Source organism: Microcebus murinus, chromosome 4 (assembly GCF_040939455.1).
Source record: "Microcebus murinus isolate Inina chromosome 4, M.murinus_Inina_mat1.0, whole genome shotgun sequence".
Lineage (NCBI taxonomy): Eukaryota > Metazoa > Chordata > Mammalia > Primates > Cheirogaleidae > Microcebus > Microcebus murinus.
In genome coordinates this window covers 56,431,890-56,450,804 of record NC_134107.1, presented here as the reverse complement: position 1 = coordinate 56,450,804, position 18,915 = coordinate 56,431,890, and the positions used below count along the sequence as shown (strand labels likewise).

Sequence of the window (18,915 nt, the reverse complement as noted above, 5' to 3'; positions counted from 1 at the left end):
ACAAAAAATCACACATACCCTGTAAATATGTACAAATATTATGTATCAGTAAAAATTTTTTAAATTAAAATTGGGCAAAGAATTTTAATAGTCTTTTCTCTAAAGAAGATATATAAATTTCCAATAAGTACATGAAAATATCCTCAACATCTTTAGTCATCAGGGGAATGCAAATTAAAACTACAATGGTACCAATTTTCATAAACTAGGATGTTGCTAATAAAAATAAGCTAATTATGACAAGTGATATTTAGGATGTGAAGAAATGGGATCCCTCAGACATTACTTGAGTGAATATAAAATGGAGCAGCTATTGTAGAAAACAAGTAATGCTCTGGGTGAAAAGTCAAATATTAAGTTGATACATTTTTAATCTAAATACCAAGAGAAATTAGAGAAAAATAAATCAAGTGACAATATTGAACTGGTGTTTACAGAAATGAAATAAAAGGCAATATATTAATCATTATCTTGACCATATAGAAGAGGAAAATATAAAATGTGCCTCTTGAAACTATAGTTTGAGTTATCTATTTTTAAATTAAGTTTCTACTCAAAAAGTGTTCATGGAATACAACAATTGATATGTCATTACACAGAAGTAAATGTGGGGATTTTTTGAAGCTTAAGATAATTAAATCATTGTAAGGTACACATATTTCATTACAGTTATATTCTTTGAGAATGTTGAGAAATATGTAAGATTATACATGAATAATTAGACTTTTGAGCTACTTAGAGACTCAATCCTGGTGACCCACAGACAGTAAGGTCTTTTCCCACACTCATGGATTTAGTATGTAGGAAACGAGGGAAGATAGATGGCATTTATCTCTTTATTATCCCTGAAAAACACAATTTCCCGTACTCTATAGGGGCATTGAGAAAAAAATAAACAAAAAGCTTTTTATAAAATTTAATGAACTCTCAGTCTGTAATAAGTCACTTCTAGAAAATTAAAACGAGATTAAAATAGTATTAAATGATAGTTTTTGTTTTCATAGGAAACATTTAGTTCTAAAAAGAACATACAGTCTAAAACTCACAGTGACTACAAAAATTAAAAAAAGTGAGACTGGAATTTTACATGCATACTGTAGCATGTTACATGTAAATGTGTATATGAGTTAATGAGGCCTTACAGAATTGAGAATTTACTAATAATTATTAATAAAATGCTACAATTTCACCATGCATCCATAATTTAGAACCTGGTGGTACAAAGTATGAGAATACTTGGTGACAGTAATACCTGGTGTAAAGCATATAACTTATAGTAACATTGTGTAAAATTGACTTCATCCCAAAGATAGAATAAATCTAAAAGAATAACAAAAATTGTAAAGGAAGTTTCATAAAAAGCATTATTAGCATTGGTAAAATGATTTAAATAACTATAATGGTATCTGAAAATGTGTATATAAATTATTGGTAATTTTATTTATAAAATCTGTATCCTATGGAAACTGAAATAATATTAATGCAAAGATTAACATGGTACAACTCTGCATGACAAGAATCGCTAAGTACATTATTATGAAGAGTGAAAGAGAAATTAGAGTACTTGCAATTTAATTCTTGGGAGTGAACATTTTGATAACTCCCTCTCGGATCTGTTTTGTCTTCACTCCATAGACGATAGGGTTAAGCAGGGGTGGAACAAGGAGATAAAGATTAGACAGTAGAATGTGTACATAAGGAGCAACACTCAAGCCAAACCTGTGTATGAAGAATGTAAAAAATGTTAGAATATAGAACTGGAGGAAGACAAAGATGTGGGCTGTGCAGGTATTGAATGCCTTGAGTCGTGCCTCCTTCTGTGGCAATTTAAAGACAGCCCAGAAGATAAAAGCGTAGGACAAGAAAATGAAGATCACATCAAATCCAAGTACAGAGAAAGCCACAAAGAGTCCATATGCTTTATTGGCCTTGACATTCTCAGCAGCCAGCTTGACCACAGCCATATGCTCACAGTAGGAATGAGAGATGAGTGTGGTCCGGAAATATTTCAGGCGCAACTTAATTAGAAGTGGACACATGATGATGATCACAGAGGCTCGGATGGTCACCACCATGATAATGATGACAAGCACCCTCTTAGTGAGGACAGCAGAATGTCGCAGGGGGTCACAGATAGCCACATACCTGTCAAAGGCCATGGCCAGGAGGGTGCCAGACTCCATGCACTGGAAAGTGTGAGTAAAGTACATTTGGATTAGACAGGATTCAAAGTGAATCTCCCTTGATTGAAGCCAAAAGATCGCCAGCATTTTAGGGGTAATGCATAAGGTCAGGCCAAGGTCAGTAGCTGCCAACACGGCCAAAAAGATATACATGGGCTCATGGAGACTGCGCTCGGTGTGGATGATGGTGAGGAGGAGGCCATTGCCAATAATGGCCAGGATAAATGAAGAATGGGATCCCGATCCAGTGTTGCACAGATTCAAGGCCTGGAATTCCAATTAGCATGAAGATAGATGGTTTGAAGAAGGTGCCATTGGTAAGTAGCATGATGGGGCAGTGATGGGAAATACCACAAATCTTCAAGTCTAATGGAAAAAAATAAATATATGGATAGCATCCATTGTCCTGTATGATGCCGGCGAAATATTTGGAAAATAATATAACTTATTGCATTCCTCCACTGCCAAACTGGACTTTAGCCAGATTTTACTACAAAGACAATTAGTTTTTCTTTTTTTAAGGGCTTTTGGAAATTAAAGTATGATGTTATTTTAAGTAGCTTTTGCTTATTCCTTAAAGAATATGTGAATAAGCACAATGAAATTAAACAAAATTTATCAGTTGTATATATAAGCAATTTATATCCTAATTTCTAAGTATGTCTCTATTTTCTTTATTTTTGTAAGTATTATATTACATATTGATATTAACTATAAACTTTTTCATTTAGCAAAATATTATAATAGTTTTTTCAAATTTATAAAGATAAGTTTTAAGCAGTATTACCTTTTATGATAAAATGTAAAAATTTCTCAAACTACTCCTTTTTTTTTGGCCTTTCCAAGTACTTATCTTTTCAAATAAAAATTGTAGTTTTTTTTATCTCTTTTTCATTTTTCTTCCTCAATTTTTTATATCACCGTTTTGGTTACACTACAGTCTGAAAGTTCTAAAAATAGAGAGTTCTACATACAGGACATTAAAAATATTATCCATCTATTTTAAACATCTTTTCCATATTTAAATCAATCAGTAATGATGGTGGCTGTGATAAAGAGGAAATAAAATGGCATGAGCTTAAGGAAAATAGCCTAGGCTGTACTTACCTGTGGAGCGATAGTAGACTTCTCTGAATCTGTTAATTATAAAGAGAATTTGCGAGCAATTGGATATTGTCCCTTAAATATTTTAGCTCAATGAATTATACATCTATGCAACTAAAACCCAAAAATACATTATGTGTCCCAGACACCTTTCAAACATGTAGGACCACAGCCACTAAAAGAAACATTACAAACCAAACTGTCCCCCGTACCACATAATATTCATTACATAACAGATTTCACCAGAATGGAATATTAAGTGGCTTTAAAAAGACAGCTGGTAATTTCAACACTTGCTTATCGGTACAAGCCAGATTGAAACTATAATCCTATAGGGTTTCTATCCTATAGGGTCCTATAGGGTTTCTATCCTATAGGGTTTCTATCCTATAGGGTCCTATAACCCTATATGGTCACTATCCCCCCATAGGATGATATTGAAAGTATCAATAAGATTTAGTGTTACTCAATTAAGAACACTGCAGTGTTAAGGGCTCTATATAAATCTACATGCATTTTCACAAGTAATTATAAAAAGCAACTCCCGTGGAGAAGGTAATATCACCATGAAATTTTCCTCTCTATGAAGTTAAATTGCTTGGTCATGGATCCAAAACTTTACTTATTTATTTATTTTTAAGACAGGGTCTCACTCTGCTGCACAGGCTAATGTGCACTGGTGTGATTAAAGCTCACTGCACCTTCCAAATCCTTGGCTCAAGTGATCCTCCTGTCTCAGCTCTCTTAGCAACTGGGACTACAGGCACATACTACTATGCCTGGATAATTTTTAAAATTTTTTTGTAGAGACTGGGTCTTGCTATGTTTTGCAGGCTGATTTCAAACTCCTGGCTTTGTTGCTGCCTAGTGGTCTAGTGGTTAGTGTTTGGCACTCTCAAATTCCTGGCCTCCAGTGATCATCCTACCTCAAAAGTGCTAGGATTACAGGCAGGACCCACAATGCCTGGCCAATCTAGAACTTTAAAACAAGATTTATCTGAAATCATTGTTTAGGCAGCTAAGTGATATTAATATTATATAATTTCTGCTTGACACTGTCTGTTTTACATTCAAGAGGTTTCAGTTCTTCAAAGCCCACCTTGGCAGTGTCAGGTAAGGAGGGACAAAAAATAGAACAGATATCCCCTTATTGCATCAGCACAATTATTTACATGTTATTTTCTCTACGTCTTATCTGGTTACCATTTTTCACTGTTATCTATAATATTTAATTTCTCTCATAATAATCATCTCCTTAGTATAAGGAACAGACTACCATCTGTTCATGGCATGTTTAATATCTAAATGCTCTTTATAGTTAGTGCAAAAATACTCACACAGATCCGAGCTTCAGAAAACAAGTGTGTGAGTGCCTGTATGTTGGGCTACCCGGGAAGTGTGTTTCAGGGCAGCAAGGACCATGACTGCAACTGGGCTTATCACATTGAAGACATGTCCCTTAGGAGTCTGGTGGCACTCTAGAGACGGAGAATATTTCCATCATCCAGAGGTAGACATTTCATCTGAGACCTTAACTTTCTCTTTATTTACTAAGATTCTGCTAAAAGAAACAGAAGAAAGAAACAGAAGGATAACAACAACAACAAAAAACTTAGGAAATGGAAAAATGGACAAGGAAGCAATTAAAGAACACAAAACAAACCATGACGACAGAAGATCATCTCCTCCATCATCAGTAACTAAGGAATGTCTTCCACATCCATTACCATTTTTTCATGAAGTTTTAACTGGCACAAAATAAATATTTCATAAATGTTTGAAGATGAAATTATCTTATTTGAATATTTCAGTGATCTCAGATGCCTTCCATCCTTTACTGTAATAAAGCTCCTAAGTCTGGTATTAAATGAATTCCATTATTTGTTAAGTAATTCATTCAATATATAATCAATTGACAATATATAGGTGCCAGACACTGTTCTAGGCATGGTAAGAATATCAGTTAAATAAAAAGCTAAGATCTCTACCTATATACCACCAACATTCTCAAATATCCCCCAGCCTTAATCCTTATGTTTTATTACAATGATCCAGGGGAAGCCACATCTCGATTTGATCGATTATATTTTTAAACATGTAGACCCTCTTTTGATTCATGGATTACTACACTCCAATTAACATTAATAATTCCACATTATTCAAGGCTAATTCCAAGCTTTCTTCCATAAAGCATACCATTTCCCTCTTAATGGTTTTATCCATTTTTTCATATTTTTATGTAATTTACATTTGTTATTTCCTACATACCTTTCTTTAACACCTATTCTCTATCAAGACTAGTCTTGAGAAGGAGACACATGGAAAGTAAACTAGCTAATTAGGAAAACATGGATATTTCAATCCATGAATATGATGTATCGCCCTATTTATGGAGGTCTTCTTTAAACACACTCACTAATACTTTCTAGTTTTCAGTGCACACATTTTGCATGTTTTGTAAATTCTCCCCTAAGCATTTCCTAATTTGTTTGCCATTTTAACTTGAATTTTTAAAATCTATCTTCAATTATTTTTGCTGAAATACGTATTATACTTTACTTTCTTCCACTAGCTAGGAAGACACTATAATGGTTAGTAATATGTTTACAAGTAAAACTTGTTGCCGTGCTTCTGATCTTTGTGGAAAGCACCCTCGGTATACCACAGTCTTCAAATTGCTGAAGTGCTACCTTGTATCTCAGGTATGAGACTGTTTACTGAAAGAAAGTTTTTCCTCAGGTCCTCTATTTTTCCTGTGATGTGTGACTTAGATGTAATCACATTTCATTCTCTGCCTCCACTCTTGTCCCTTTCCTAGCAGTATTCTACTGTTACTAGATTTTCAAATCCTTTTAGACTGAGCATGGGCGTGTGAGTAGAAGGATGGTTTCTGTTCTTCTGATTTAGTTTCATCCGTAGGCGTGTGCTATGGTCATCAGCCTGAGAAGCGTGGCCTTGGTGGCGCTCAACCCTTCCACTGGCTGCAGTTGTGGTGTTAGCACTCAACTCTCTCTCTAACCCAGGAGTAAGAATGAAAGAAAACTTCATTAACCTGATTCAATCCATTTATAGTAAACTTCATTGTGCAATGTCATAATCTTAGGAGTTTACAAGTATTTTCTTTGAAACTGAGACCCAGGGATGTCTGTTTTTATGCATTCATTACTATATTGTCTTGTTGTATCTAAAAACTAGAAGACAAGGAAAATACATTGATAGTACCCATATAGAAATAAAGAAAAACCGTACACAACTTATTTTACAAATAATCTTTAAAAATTAAAAATATACAGCTAAACCATACTTAATTATGAGAAACTTAATAGATTAAGCCTAAAATCTGAAATTATCTAAAATGCATTCTTTTACCACTTCTACTCAATGTCAAACTGTAAACCCTGGCTAAAACAATAATATGAAAAAAGGAAATTACATAGTGTTGGAAAGAAAAAATTGAATTGTCTTTATTTGCAGATAACATAACATATATAGAAAATAACAAATAATTATTCAAATAATAAACACTCTTAGAGTTAATGTATGATTGTAACATGCACTTTTAACATATAAAAGACAATTTCTTTCCTACATGACAGCCATGATAAAATGGAATTGAATATGAAAACAAAATCGGTATCATTTAAAGTAGCACCCAAAAAATGAAATACTAAAGTAAAATTCTATCACAATGCATACAGAATCAAATATGTGGAAAACTACAAAGAAAGAAAATAAGATCTATCCTGAGACTTTACCAAATTCATTTATCAGATCAAGAAGTCTCTTTGTTGAATCCTTGGGGATTTGTAGGTATAATATCATGTCATCAGCGAAGAGTGAGAGTTTGATCTCTTCTACTCCCATTTGGACACCCTTAATTCTGCTCTCTTGTCTGATTGCTGTAGTGAGGACTTCCAGCACTATGTTGAACAGAAGTGGAGATAGTGGGCAACCTTGTCTTGTTCCAGTTCTAAGTGGGAATGCTTTCAATTTTTCCCCATTCAGTATGATATTGGCTGTGAGTTTGTCATATATGGCTTGTATCATTTTTAGGTAAGTCCCATCTATACCTATTTTGTTGAGCGTTCTTATCATAAAAGGGTGTTGAATTTTGTCAAATGCTTTCTCTGCGTCTATTGAGAAGATCATATGGTCTTTGTCTTTGCTGCTGTTTATATGGTGAATTACATTTATAGATTTACCTATGTTGAACCATCCCTGCATCCCTGGGATGAAGCCCATTTGGTTGTGATGAATTATTTTCTTGACAAACACCTGGATTTGATTGGCTAGGATTTTGTTGAGAATGTTTGCATCTATATTCATAAGGGATATCGGTCTGTAGTTTTCTTTTTTTGTTGCATCCTTTCCTGGTTTTGGTATCAGGGTTATGTTCACTTCCTAAAATGTGTTGGGGAGATTTCCATCCTTCTCGATGTTGTGGAATAATTTCTGCAGGATAGGCACCAGTTCTTCTTTGTAGGTGTGGTAAAATTCAGGTGTGAAACCATCTGCTCCAGGACTTTTCTTTTTAGAAAGGTTTTTTATTGCTGTTTCAATTTCAATACTTGATATTGGTCTGTTCAGGAATTCTATTTCTTCCTGGTTGAGCCTAGGGAGGCTGTGTGTTTCTAAGAAATTGTCCATTTCCTCCACATTTTCCAGTTTGTGTGCATAGAGGTTTTTGTAGTATTTATAAATTATATCTTGTGTCTCTGTAGCATCAGTTGTAATTTCTCCTTTATTGTTCCTGATGGAGCTTATTAAAGATTTTTCTTTTCTGCTTTTCATTAATCTAGCCAATGGTGTGTCAATTTTGTTTATTTTTTCAAAGAACCAACTTTTTGCTTTATTAATCTTCCATATAGTTTCCCTGTTGTCAATTTCATTTAGTTCTGATTTGGTCTTAATGATTTCACTTCTTCTGCTGGGTTTGGGGTTGGTCTGTTCTTCTTTTTCCAGCTCTTTGAGATGACTCATTAGGTTGTCTATTTGTGATCTTTTTGACTTAGAGGCATTCATATACGCCAACAACAGTACAAGTGAGAACCAAATTAAAGACTCATTCCCTTCAAAATAGCAACAAAGAAAATAAAGTAACTTGGAATATATTTAACTAAGGAGGTAAAAGACCTCTACAGGGAGAACTATGAAACACTGAAGAAGGAAATAGCAGAGGACGTAAACAGACGGAAGAATATACCATGCTCATGGGTCGGCAGAATCAACATTGTTAAAATGTCTATACAACCCAAAGGTGACCTACAGAGTTAATGCAATCCCTATCAAAATACCATCATCATTTTTCACAGATATAGAAAAAATAATTTTATGCTTTGTATGGAACCAGAGAAGACCCTGTATAGCAAAATCAATCCTAGGCAATAAAAACAAAATAGGAGGTATCAATTTACCAGACTTCAAACTATACTACAAGGCTATAGTCATTAAAACAGCTATTTACTGGCACAAGAACAGGGACATTGATCAGTGGAACAGAACAGAGAACCAAGATATAAAACCATCCTCACATAGCCAACTTATTTTCAACAAAGCAGACAAAAACATACACTGGGGAAACTGGATAGCCACATGTAGAAGACAGAAACAAGACCCACACCTTTCACCTCTCACAAAAATCAACTCACGCTGGTAACAGACTTAAACATAAGGTGTGAAACTATTAGAATTCTAGAGGAAAATGTTGGAAATACTCTTCTAGACATTGCCCTAGGCAAAGAATTTATGAAGAAGACCCCAAAGGCAATCAAAACAACAACAAAAATAAACAAATGGGACCTAATGAAATTAAAAAGCCTCTGCACAGCCAAAGAAACTGCCAATAGAGCAAACAGACAACCCACAGAATGGGAGAAAATTTTTGCAAGCTGTACATCTGATAAAGGGCTGATAACTGGAATCTATTTAGAACTCAGGAAAATCAGCAAGGAAAAATCAAGCAACACTATCAAAAAATGGGCAAAGGACATGAACAGAAGCTTCTCAAAAGAAGACAGCATAATGGCTAACAAACAGATGAAAAAATGTTCAACATCTCTAATCATCAGGGAAATGCAAATCAAAACCACAATGAGATATCACTTAACTTCAGTGAGAATGGCCTTTATCAAAAAGTCCCCAAACAACAAATGCTGGGGTGGATGCAGAGAGGGAGGAACACTACTACACTGCTGGTGGGACTGCAAACTAGTTCAACCTCTGTGGAAAGCAATATGGAGATACCTAAAGTGATACAAGTAGATCTACCATTTGATCCAGCAATTCCACTAACTGGGCATCTACCCAAAAGAACAAAAGTCACTTTATGAAAAAGACACCTGCACTCGAATGTTTATAGCTGCACAATTCACAATTGTAAAGCTATGGAAACAACCCAAGTGCCCATCAATTCAAGAGAGGATTAATAAAATGTGGTGTATGTATACCATGGAATACTACTCAGCTTTAAGAAACAATGGTGATATAGCACCTCTTGTATATTCCTGGACACAGCTGGAACCCATTCTACTAAGTGAAGTATCTCAAGAATGGAAAAACCAGCACCACATGTACTCACCAGCAAATTGGTATTAACGGATCAACACCTAAGTGGACATATAGGAGTAACATTTATCAGGTGTCGGGAGGGTGGGAGAGGGGAGGAGGTAATGGGTGTATACAACCACAATGAGTAAGATGTGCAACGTTTGGGGGATGGACATGCTTGAAGCTCTTACTCGAGAGGGGAGGGGTGCATGGGCAATATAAGTAACCTTAACACTTGTACCCCCGTAATACGCTAAAATAAAAAATAATAATAATAATAAAAATTTAAAAAAATCCTACACGTGGTTATTTGTAGCACTTTATCTTTTAAGAACTGGAAGTAACCAATTGCCCTTCAACAGGTGAATGAATGTACAAATTGGAGTACATTCATACAGTCAAATAGCATTAACCATTAATAAGAAATGAGGTATCTTACCATGAAAAGAAATGTGTAGTATTTAAACACATACTGGTAAGTAAAAGAAGCCTGTGTTTCAAGTTGTATTATTCTAGTAAAATTATATTCTAGAAGAGAGAAAACTATAGAGACAGCAAACATATTAGTGGTTTTCAGTTGGAAGAGGAGTGTGGAGATGTTAATTACCTAAATAAAGCACAAGGGAATTTTTAGGGTGGTCACATTACGTTATAAAGTACTATAATACTGGATGCATGATACTATACATTTGACAAAAACATAGAATTTTATGACACAAAATATGGCCTTAATGTTTGAAAATTACATATGCTCACACTCACATACATACATATATATATTTATATATCATAAAATGTTTTAAGAGGTATACCTGTATTACCTATTGAATCTTTACAACAACAATCTTTACAACATTTCTCCATGAAATGAGAGATATTAGTTGGGTTTTGATATTTGATGATTGTATTTAACATTGCATTTGGTTTATGGGTAGGGTGATAGAGAAAATGTGGGTGAATTTTGGAGCATTTTACCTGATAAGAGCAAGGTAAACAACCATGATAATAAAAGAGAAATGCCAGGGTGATTTCCCTATAGAAAATCACCTCAAGATTCTTTGTGACCTGGACTTTGTACCTGGGACTCATGACAGGGAATCTAGAACTGGAGGGACTTGTCTCTCTTAAGGAGACAAACTAAGAGGCAAGCCCTTCTCATGGCCTCTCCTCTCTCCTAGAGATAATGCCAGTGCATCATCGCCAATGATGTTATGCTCCATATGGATAGAACATCTGACTCAGTGCTGTGGGCATCTCTATTCTCCAGGGAGTGCCTATGTTTGTACACTCCATTTTAAGGGAGTTGTTACAGTTTTAATCTCCCATTTCAGTGAGAGTGCGGGAAAAGGGAAACATTCTAGTGTAGATGAACTACCTTATCTTGAAAGCTTTGCTTGCGAGTCTGGCTTTGGGTCTAGAAATGAGTCATTAAGAAAGAAATCATTTTATTGTGGCCATTTGATTGAGATTTAGGTTAAGGAGATAAAATAGACAACAGACAAAGAGAATTAAATGAAACCTGACTGAACCTGGAAGGCATTGTTGAGCCCAGAAGATAACAAGGTAACAATTTAAACAGACTCAGGTGTGTACTTCAACAAACACTTTATTAAAACATATTTTCAAGTATTTCAGTAAGTGATGTGTGTGCATGTGTATACATATGTAAATGCTTTTAAAACTCTGTGTTGTCTTTAAGTCTTTGTCATTCAACTTACTTTATCCTTTTGCCTACTGTACTTTTATCTTAATCATCAATCTTGCCTCCTTTGCCATCTCTTAGCTGTCACTATTCTATAACTATCTTGCAGAAATTTACTTAAATTTGTATATTCCTCTGTTCTCCCGTCAGCTCTCAAGATGAATACTTTACAATTTATGCCTTTATCTAAAGGAGTGGTACAAAACACCAGATAAAGACTCCTAAAATTCCCAAGCTGTTGTTAAAATAAGCAAACAAAAACAAAAAACAAACAAAAAACTTAACTTATGGTTTACAGACCAATTCCAATGTTTTCCCAAACATTTCTAGATCTATATCTATCTATCTATATATATATATATAGATATATATAAGATATTTAACCAATGTTCTGTCTAAATATCACATCTATAAACTAATTTAAATTATTTCCTCATTGGAAATTTACACAAATATTACAATAGCAATCTATGACCAAGTGGAGAAAATCAAATAATTCAACTATTATAATTTTCTAACTTATGTTGTTCTCCCAATATGTTGTTCATATTCATTTTTAATTTCATATTGAAATCTACAACATATATACTATAGTATTTTAATATTGTATATGAAGTTTCTTTTTTAAAGATATAATGTGATATTGACAACTTGAAAGAATCAGACTCTCTTTTAAACAAATTCTAGTTCCAAAATCTGGACTCCATCCATTATCACATAACACAAAGTCAGTTTGGGCTAATTGATCCAAGTTACAGCCACAGAAAATGGTTAATATATTTTTGGCTCCAAGTTACTACCCTTGTCTGTGTGTCACCGCTACCATTCACCTTCTCTTCCATGCAAATTTATATTTTTCTTTGCCCTCAAAACTGTCACAATCTAGTCAACTGAAAAATCTTTGATTATTGAACTTACTGTTTTGCTGTGAATAGGGTCAAAAAATAAAATATATGTTACCAAATTGGTTAATATTTTTGCACAATAGTTTAGAAATACTTGGAGGTTTTCAGCATGAGGTTTGAAGAATAACTATAGTTCTGAACTGCTAGAATCTTCGAAAGAGAGAAAGTTTCTTGCCTAGGTCAATACTATTTAAGTTTTTCTGATCATTTTTTTCACTAACAGAGTATCATGGACACATAAAAATCCTGAGAAAGATTTACTAATCTATTATTAGCATTACTATATTCACCACACACCAGTCATTATATCTTAACATGTTTATTTTGAGAGCTACTATTATGTACTTGTTTTAAAGTGCTTAGAAGATATAACTGTAGTGATGCAGAAGTGGGTTTTTTGTTTTTTTTTTTTTTTTCTCCACAAGTTGCTTCAGCTGAGGGAAAGCATAAGCCACTGCAAAACATGAGAGTGTCAGAGTGAAGGCTAGAAATAGTGTCTGTACTTTTGTTTTGGGGTTTCAAAGAAGAGGAAAAAATAGACAGGTTTAATTTTGGACATCAAACTAAAAACCTTTTGTACAACAAAAGAAACAACCAACAGAGTAAAAAGGTAATCTACAAAATGGGAGAGAATGCAAGCAAACCATATATTTGATAAGGGGTTAGTTTTCAAAATATTTAAGGGAATCTTAACTCAATTGCAAAGAAAAATCTAACAAACTAATAGTCTAATTTTAAAATAGGCTAAAGATTTGAATATACATTTCTATAAAGAAGATATACAAATGACTAACAGGTATATGAAATGGTGCTCAACATCACTAATCTCAGGAAAAATACCAATCAAAACCACAATAGCACTTCATATCCATTAGGAGGACTATGATAAAAATCAAACCACAACAAAAGCAACAACAAAAAAAAATTAAACAGGAAGACAAATTTTGCCAAGGAAGGGAAGAAATTGGAACACTTGTACCCTATTGGTTGGAATGCAAAATGGTGCAGCCACTAGCCAAAATAAAAAATTAAAAATTTCAGTTGTCATCAATGAATAAGATCTAATGCGCAACATTGTGGTTATAAGTAACAATGCCATATTACACACTATTCCCCTGTGGTTGTCATAGTCTAAGCCAGTACTGTGGTATATTTGTATGGAGTGGTGGGATGGCCCCAGGCCACTGTTGGAAGCTCAGAAAAGGGGCTGGATGAGCCGTGGATGCAGCATTTGAGAGATTGTTCTGCTCAGCTCTGCCCACAGTGGTGGAAGTGGCTGCTTGACAAGGCTATTTAGGTGGTGGTCACAGGTGTCATGTCTGTGGGCATTCACTCAAGTCAGGTCTCCGTGTAATGGCAGTATGTGTCAGGGAGCAGCTGTGGCTAATGGGTCCGTGGTACAGAGCTGTGACTCAGGCATGGCATCACACAGTGTCATGGGGGCATGAAGCTCTGCAGCATCCATGGCTAGGATCTTGTTCTGCTGGTCAGCATGCAGGGCAGCAGGGATGGAACTGCTGGAAGGCTGGGTCTTTCTCCTCACACAGGTCCCAAATGGCTGCTACTGTAGGACTTCTCTAGTGGTACTGGCGCCACTCCTTTCGAATTCCCTGTTGGGGAGTTGTACCTGGTTTTCACTCACAAGCTTGGGAGAGCATCTGCTCTCCCTGCTCCCTCCCTGGCCTGGCAAGGGGAGACGTGGCAGCAGTTGCAGCAAAGCTTATCCCTATGTAGACCTGGTGCTCCAGACCTGAGAGGACAGAATGGCATCAGCTGTAACAACCCAGGAACAGAGGCCAGCATGTCCCTGCTGAGCCTGCTGTCTCATGCAACTTTACTGCACACTCTCCAAGCAGTTCCATGATCAGAATGAAGACCCACAGTGATGGTGGTGAGGGCCTCATAGCTTTCTCATAGTGGCTGTGCAGGAAGCATGAGGCCCTGGGGTTCTTTCTCTTCATTATCTCTCTTCTACTGTAGGCATCTTCCTCAGGTGCCTTCTGATCCTGGCATGTGGATCTCCCCATCCCTGTATCCTTCACTGTGAGTGTCTCTTGTCAGTTCTCTGATGATATACAGTGCTCTCTCCAAAAGAGTCCCTTTGTAGGTGGGCATCAACTTGCAACTTTCAAACCTCTCCTTGAAAGTAGCTTGTGCGAGAAGCTTCTAGCCTGACATCTTGGCCTCTCTTCTGCTATTTTCAACACCATTTGTAAAATCAAATAGTGAGGTTATCCCAACTACATCAATTATATTCTCCATGAGTCTATATTTCCTGGATTTAATATTGTCTACTCTAATGGCAATGATATCATTTCTGATGAAAGAGGTACACGTGTTGATTTAGTCTCTTTCTACCACTGGGTTTGGAATTTTTTAAATAATTTCATGCAAATTCTTCCTCCCAGGCTATAACAATTCCCTGAGAAATAGTTGTTTCCTGAGATAGAAAGGAAAATGCACATGTTAAAATTGCAAAGAAACCATACATGTTATTGTTATTTAAAATATTGTTAAGTTATATAGAATTTTTTGAAGAAAGGAAACAATACAAGATATATCTCAGTATACCAAATATCTAGTCATTTTTCTGACATTCTATTGATACTTGATAACCATATTGTACATATATGAAAATAAATACAATCTTTGTTGAAATCCATCAAAAACATCACGTACTTAAGTTTCCATAAATCATGAAGTTATATCATGGTGGGCCTGGTTATTAGAAAAAAATAAAACATATTTTTATATAATTTTATAGGAAACAAATAACATTGGATGAGAAAATACAGAGCATCTCAGTGAATGAGACATCTGCTCTATGGTTCCTGCAGCTGTAAAGGGGCCTCAGAAGCATGATCCCTCCTAACGACACGCAGGTTCACCCCTACTTTTTTCTCCTTCTGGGAATTCCAGGGCTAGAAGCTGTGCATATGTGGATTGGTTTTCCATTTTGTGTTGTATATTTCACTGCTTTATTGGGAAATATTATAATTGTTTTTATGATCCAGAAAGAAAAAAGTCTCCACCAGCCTATGTTCTACTTCCTGGCCATTCTATCATCTATTGACCTGGGCCTGTCCACATCCACCATCCCCAAGATGCTTGGCATATTCTGGTTCAACCTAAGAGAAATCACTTTTGAGGGCTGTGTCATCCAGATGTTCTTCATCCACCTGTACACTGGCATGGAGTCAGCTGTGCTTGTGGCCATGGCCTATGACCGCTACGTGGCCATCTGTAACCCTCTTCGCTACACATTGGTGCTGACAAACAAGGTGGTGTCAGTTATAGCACTGATCATCCTTCTGAGACCCTTAGCCATTGCAATCCCCTTTGTTCTGCTCATCCTACGACTGTCCTTCTGTGGACACCACATCATCCCCCACACCTACTGTGAGCACATGGGCATTGCCCGCCTGTCCTGTGCCAGCATCAAAGTCAATATTGTCTATGGCTTATGTGCCATCTCTGTCCTGGTGTTTGACATCATAGCCATTGTCATTTCCTACGTTCAGATCCTTCGTGCTGTCTTCCGTCTACCTTCCAGGGATGCCCGACTCAAAGCACTCAGCACCTGTGGCTCCCACGTCTGTGTTATGTTGGCCTTTTATACACCAGCATTTTTCTCCTTCATGACTCACCGGTTTGGCCGAAATGTTCCTCAATACATCCATATTCTTCTTGCCAACTTTTATGTTGTCATCCCACCAGCTCTCAACCCTGTTATTTATGGGGTCAGAACTAAGCAGATCAGAGAGAGGGTAGTTAGAGCTTTTAGAAATAAATTATGAAATTTGGACTTCAGAGATTAAGAGGCTTGAATTGGAAAAAATGGAACTTATTCTCTACTCTCAAAATTGCAACACCATGATATCTGCAGAAAACAGTGAACTATGTGCAGATTTATAAAGTCTTTCATTTCTATTAGTGAGAAAAATAAGTCAAAAGAAATATTAATAAACATTTAATACAAGCATACCAATGTCAACAAGTATGTGATAAGTAAAAAAACATTTACATAAAAAAGTACGTGAAGTTGATAAAAAGTGACTAGCATAATTATAATAGCAAACATTTATAGAATATATATTACAATTCAGGAATAATTTCCATAATTTTAAAAGTATTAACTCACCAAATTCTTAAAACTACAATAAGTAATTACTTCTTTGCACCCTCTTCCTATAGCTTAGGAAACTGAGGCAATGGTATGATGTGGAAAAGAATGTATACAGAAACAGTAACTGAAGAAAAATAGAGAGGTGAATAGACACTAAATTCCTTCCATCTGAAGAGACAGAAGCTTTATATTTAGCCAGGATGCTGCATAAACAGGACACAGACTCCTTTTTTACTTTTTTTTTTTAAGAAAGCAAAATTTCCCCCAGCCAACAACCAGGTTAGGGTTTGAATGAAAAATACAAAGTCACCCATTTTTTTTTTTTTTAATCCATTTCAGGATAACATCTTGCCTGCATGGGTTGGCTTGGAGTGACATAATCTGAACATGAGAATGAACAACGAGAGAGGAGAGTAATAATATCATAAAACTAATTTTTATAGCTAATGAAACATAGCAGCGAAATGACAGTGTTAAATAAAATATTTATAGACTCATTAAACAAAAAGCACATATGCCCTCAGATTTTTTTTTACCACTATTTTCATTAAAATATTCAAAGAACCCGTAAATATGAAAGTAAGTATGAAGTGTGACTAAATTGTTAGAATCAGTCTCTGGATGAGTTCTTTAACAATTATCAAGAAAAGAGCAAATGCAGAGTCAATATTATATATTAACATTATTTTGGCATAAGTAACATTTTAATGTCAGTTGAGTAAACAAATACAACGCTGACATATTCAGAATAATTCCATATGATTTAGGAAACATGTAAACACTATGAAACAAGAGGTAATATTAATATTACTACTAATAATAGTGTCTGCCATTTCTTAACCACTTACAATGTTCTAGGAATTACATTTGGTTCTTTAGGTAGTTCACATTATATAATAAGTAGGTGGAGATTGAGAAGTTAAGTAACTTACTTAACTTTATAGTCATATAATTATTATATAATTATATGTCTATAAATTATAGTCATATAATTATTATATAACACATAATTTGAAATAAATTATTTAGAGCCAGGAAGATTTCCTTAACCTTTCTGCTATGATTTAATGTAGAGACAGACTATAAAATAGGTAATTAAATTTTAAGAAAACATTTAGGAGTCAACATGAGATATAATTTAAAAAGGAATTATATAAAGCAATGAGCAGAAATTTCTATTAACTCAGAAATGTGAATGAAAGATGAAGAAGATATATTTGAAGAAATATATATTCCAAATATGAAGAGATCCTGATGAAAACAATTAGAGAAAGTTAACATATATAAAAGCTAGAAATGAAGATGAACCACATGAAAATAATTGGCGTGCATATGAGACAAAATACAAAAGGGATTTCTGGCTCTCTAGGCACAGATGTGAACCAAGAGGCTTCAGAATGCTATCTCACACTCTCAGATAGCCTCGGTCTCTGAAGAGCCTGACCCAGGATGTTCTCAGGGGAGCCACTTCTCTTCATACAGTGTTCCCCTTGAGATACTGGGCAGGAAGATCATCCTGATACTGCAAGAAGAGACAGAACAGTGTTGCCGGGAGGGAACCCCAGGTCATATTTTATATTTGTGGGTGTCTCCCATGAAAAGGCTCAGACTGCTGGGGCAGACCAGTGCAGTGGACATTGAGGAGAGTTTCTGGAAGTTATATCAGGTAGTACTACTTACACATATACCATAGGAAAAAGTGTCAGGCCGGTTTATTTCAGCTCCCACTAGAGAGAGGGAGCAACAAGTCCCTGTATGGTTCACTTTCCCTGCAGATACGGGCCTGAGTGAGTGATAAGTGTCTGGAACCATGGACTGTATCAGGGAGGTCAGCATGTTGGTCTACAGAGTGACTTCTTTGAAAGAGTTGCTGTATCTTATTAGCTGTAAGGCCTAGGGGATGGCATTTGCACTCTGTGCTGCAAAACAGGGATGTCAATAATTGCCTTATTTATGTATTAACCTGTGTTTAATAATGAGATTCTGTAAAGTGTTTTCACAGTTGGAATGATAAAAATGCAAATTTGAGCTATGGAGTCCCATTTTGTTCTGACCGTGTTGATTCTAACCCACATATTCCAAGTTCCAGAATGAAATTCAATTACTTTGTATATTTATCATAGGCAGAAAGTCTTTCTTAAATAAGTATCAATGAAGAGGTCCTGAAAGTTTTACCATTTGTTTCCTAACTAAATACACATGTGTACCTGGAATATTCTGAAGATGCTTTAAAACACAGGCTCCTAATCTAATTAGATGAGAGTCCTCACTTTCAAATTAGACCGAATGACTCAATTCACACGATCCCTTCTAAGATAATGAATCTAATATCTATATTGTTAGTGAGAG

The 18,915-nt window shown here is 35.4% G+C and overlaps 1 protein-coding gene and 1 pseudogene across 1 annotated transcript; one reads left to right on the top strand and one right to left on the bottom strand.

The window, feature by feature from the left end:
* Positions 1-1,571: 1,571 nt before the first annotated feature.
* LOC105883363 (olfactory receptor 52A5-like) lies at positions 1,572-2,511 on the bottom strand (annotated as a pseudogene).
* A 12,787-nt stretch (positions 2,512-15,298) lies between these two features.
* On the top strand, positions 15,299-16,237 carry LOC105883414 (olfactory receptor 52E1-like). Its single transcript, XM_012786481.2, has one exon. The coding sequence runs from the start codon at positions 15,299-15,301 to the stop codon at positions 16,235-16,237; it is 939 nt and encodes a 312-aa protein (XP_012641935.2).
* The last annotated feature ends 2,678 nt before the right edge of the window (positions 16,238-18,915 follow it).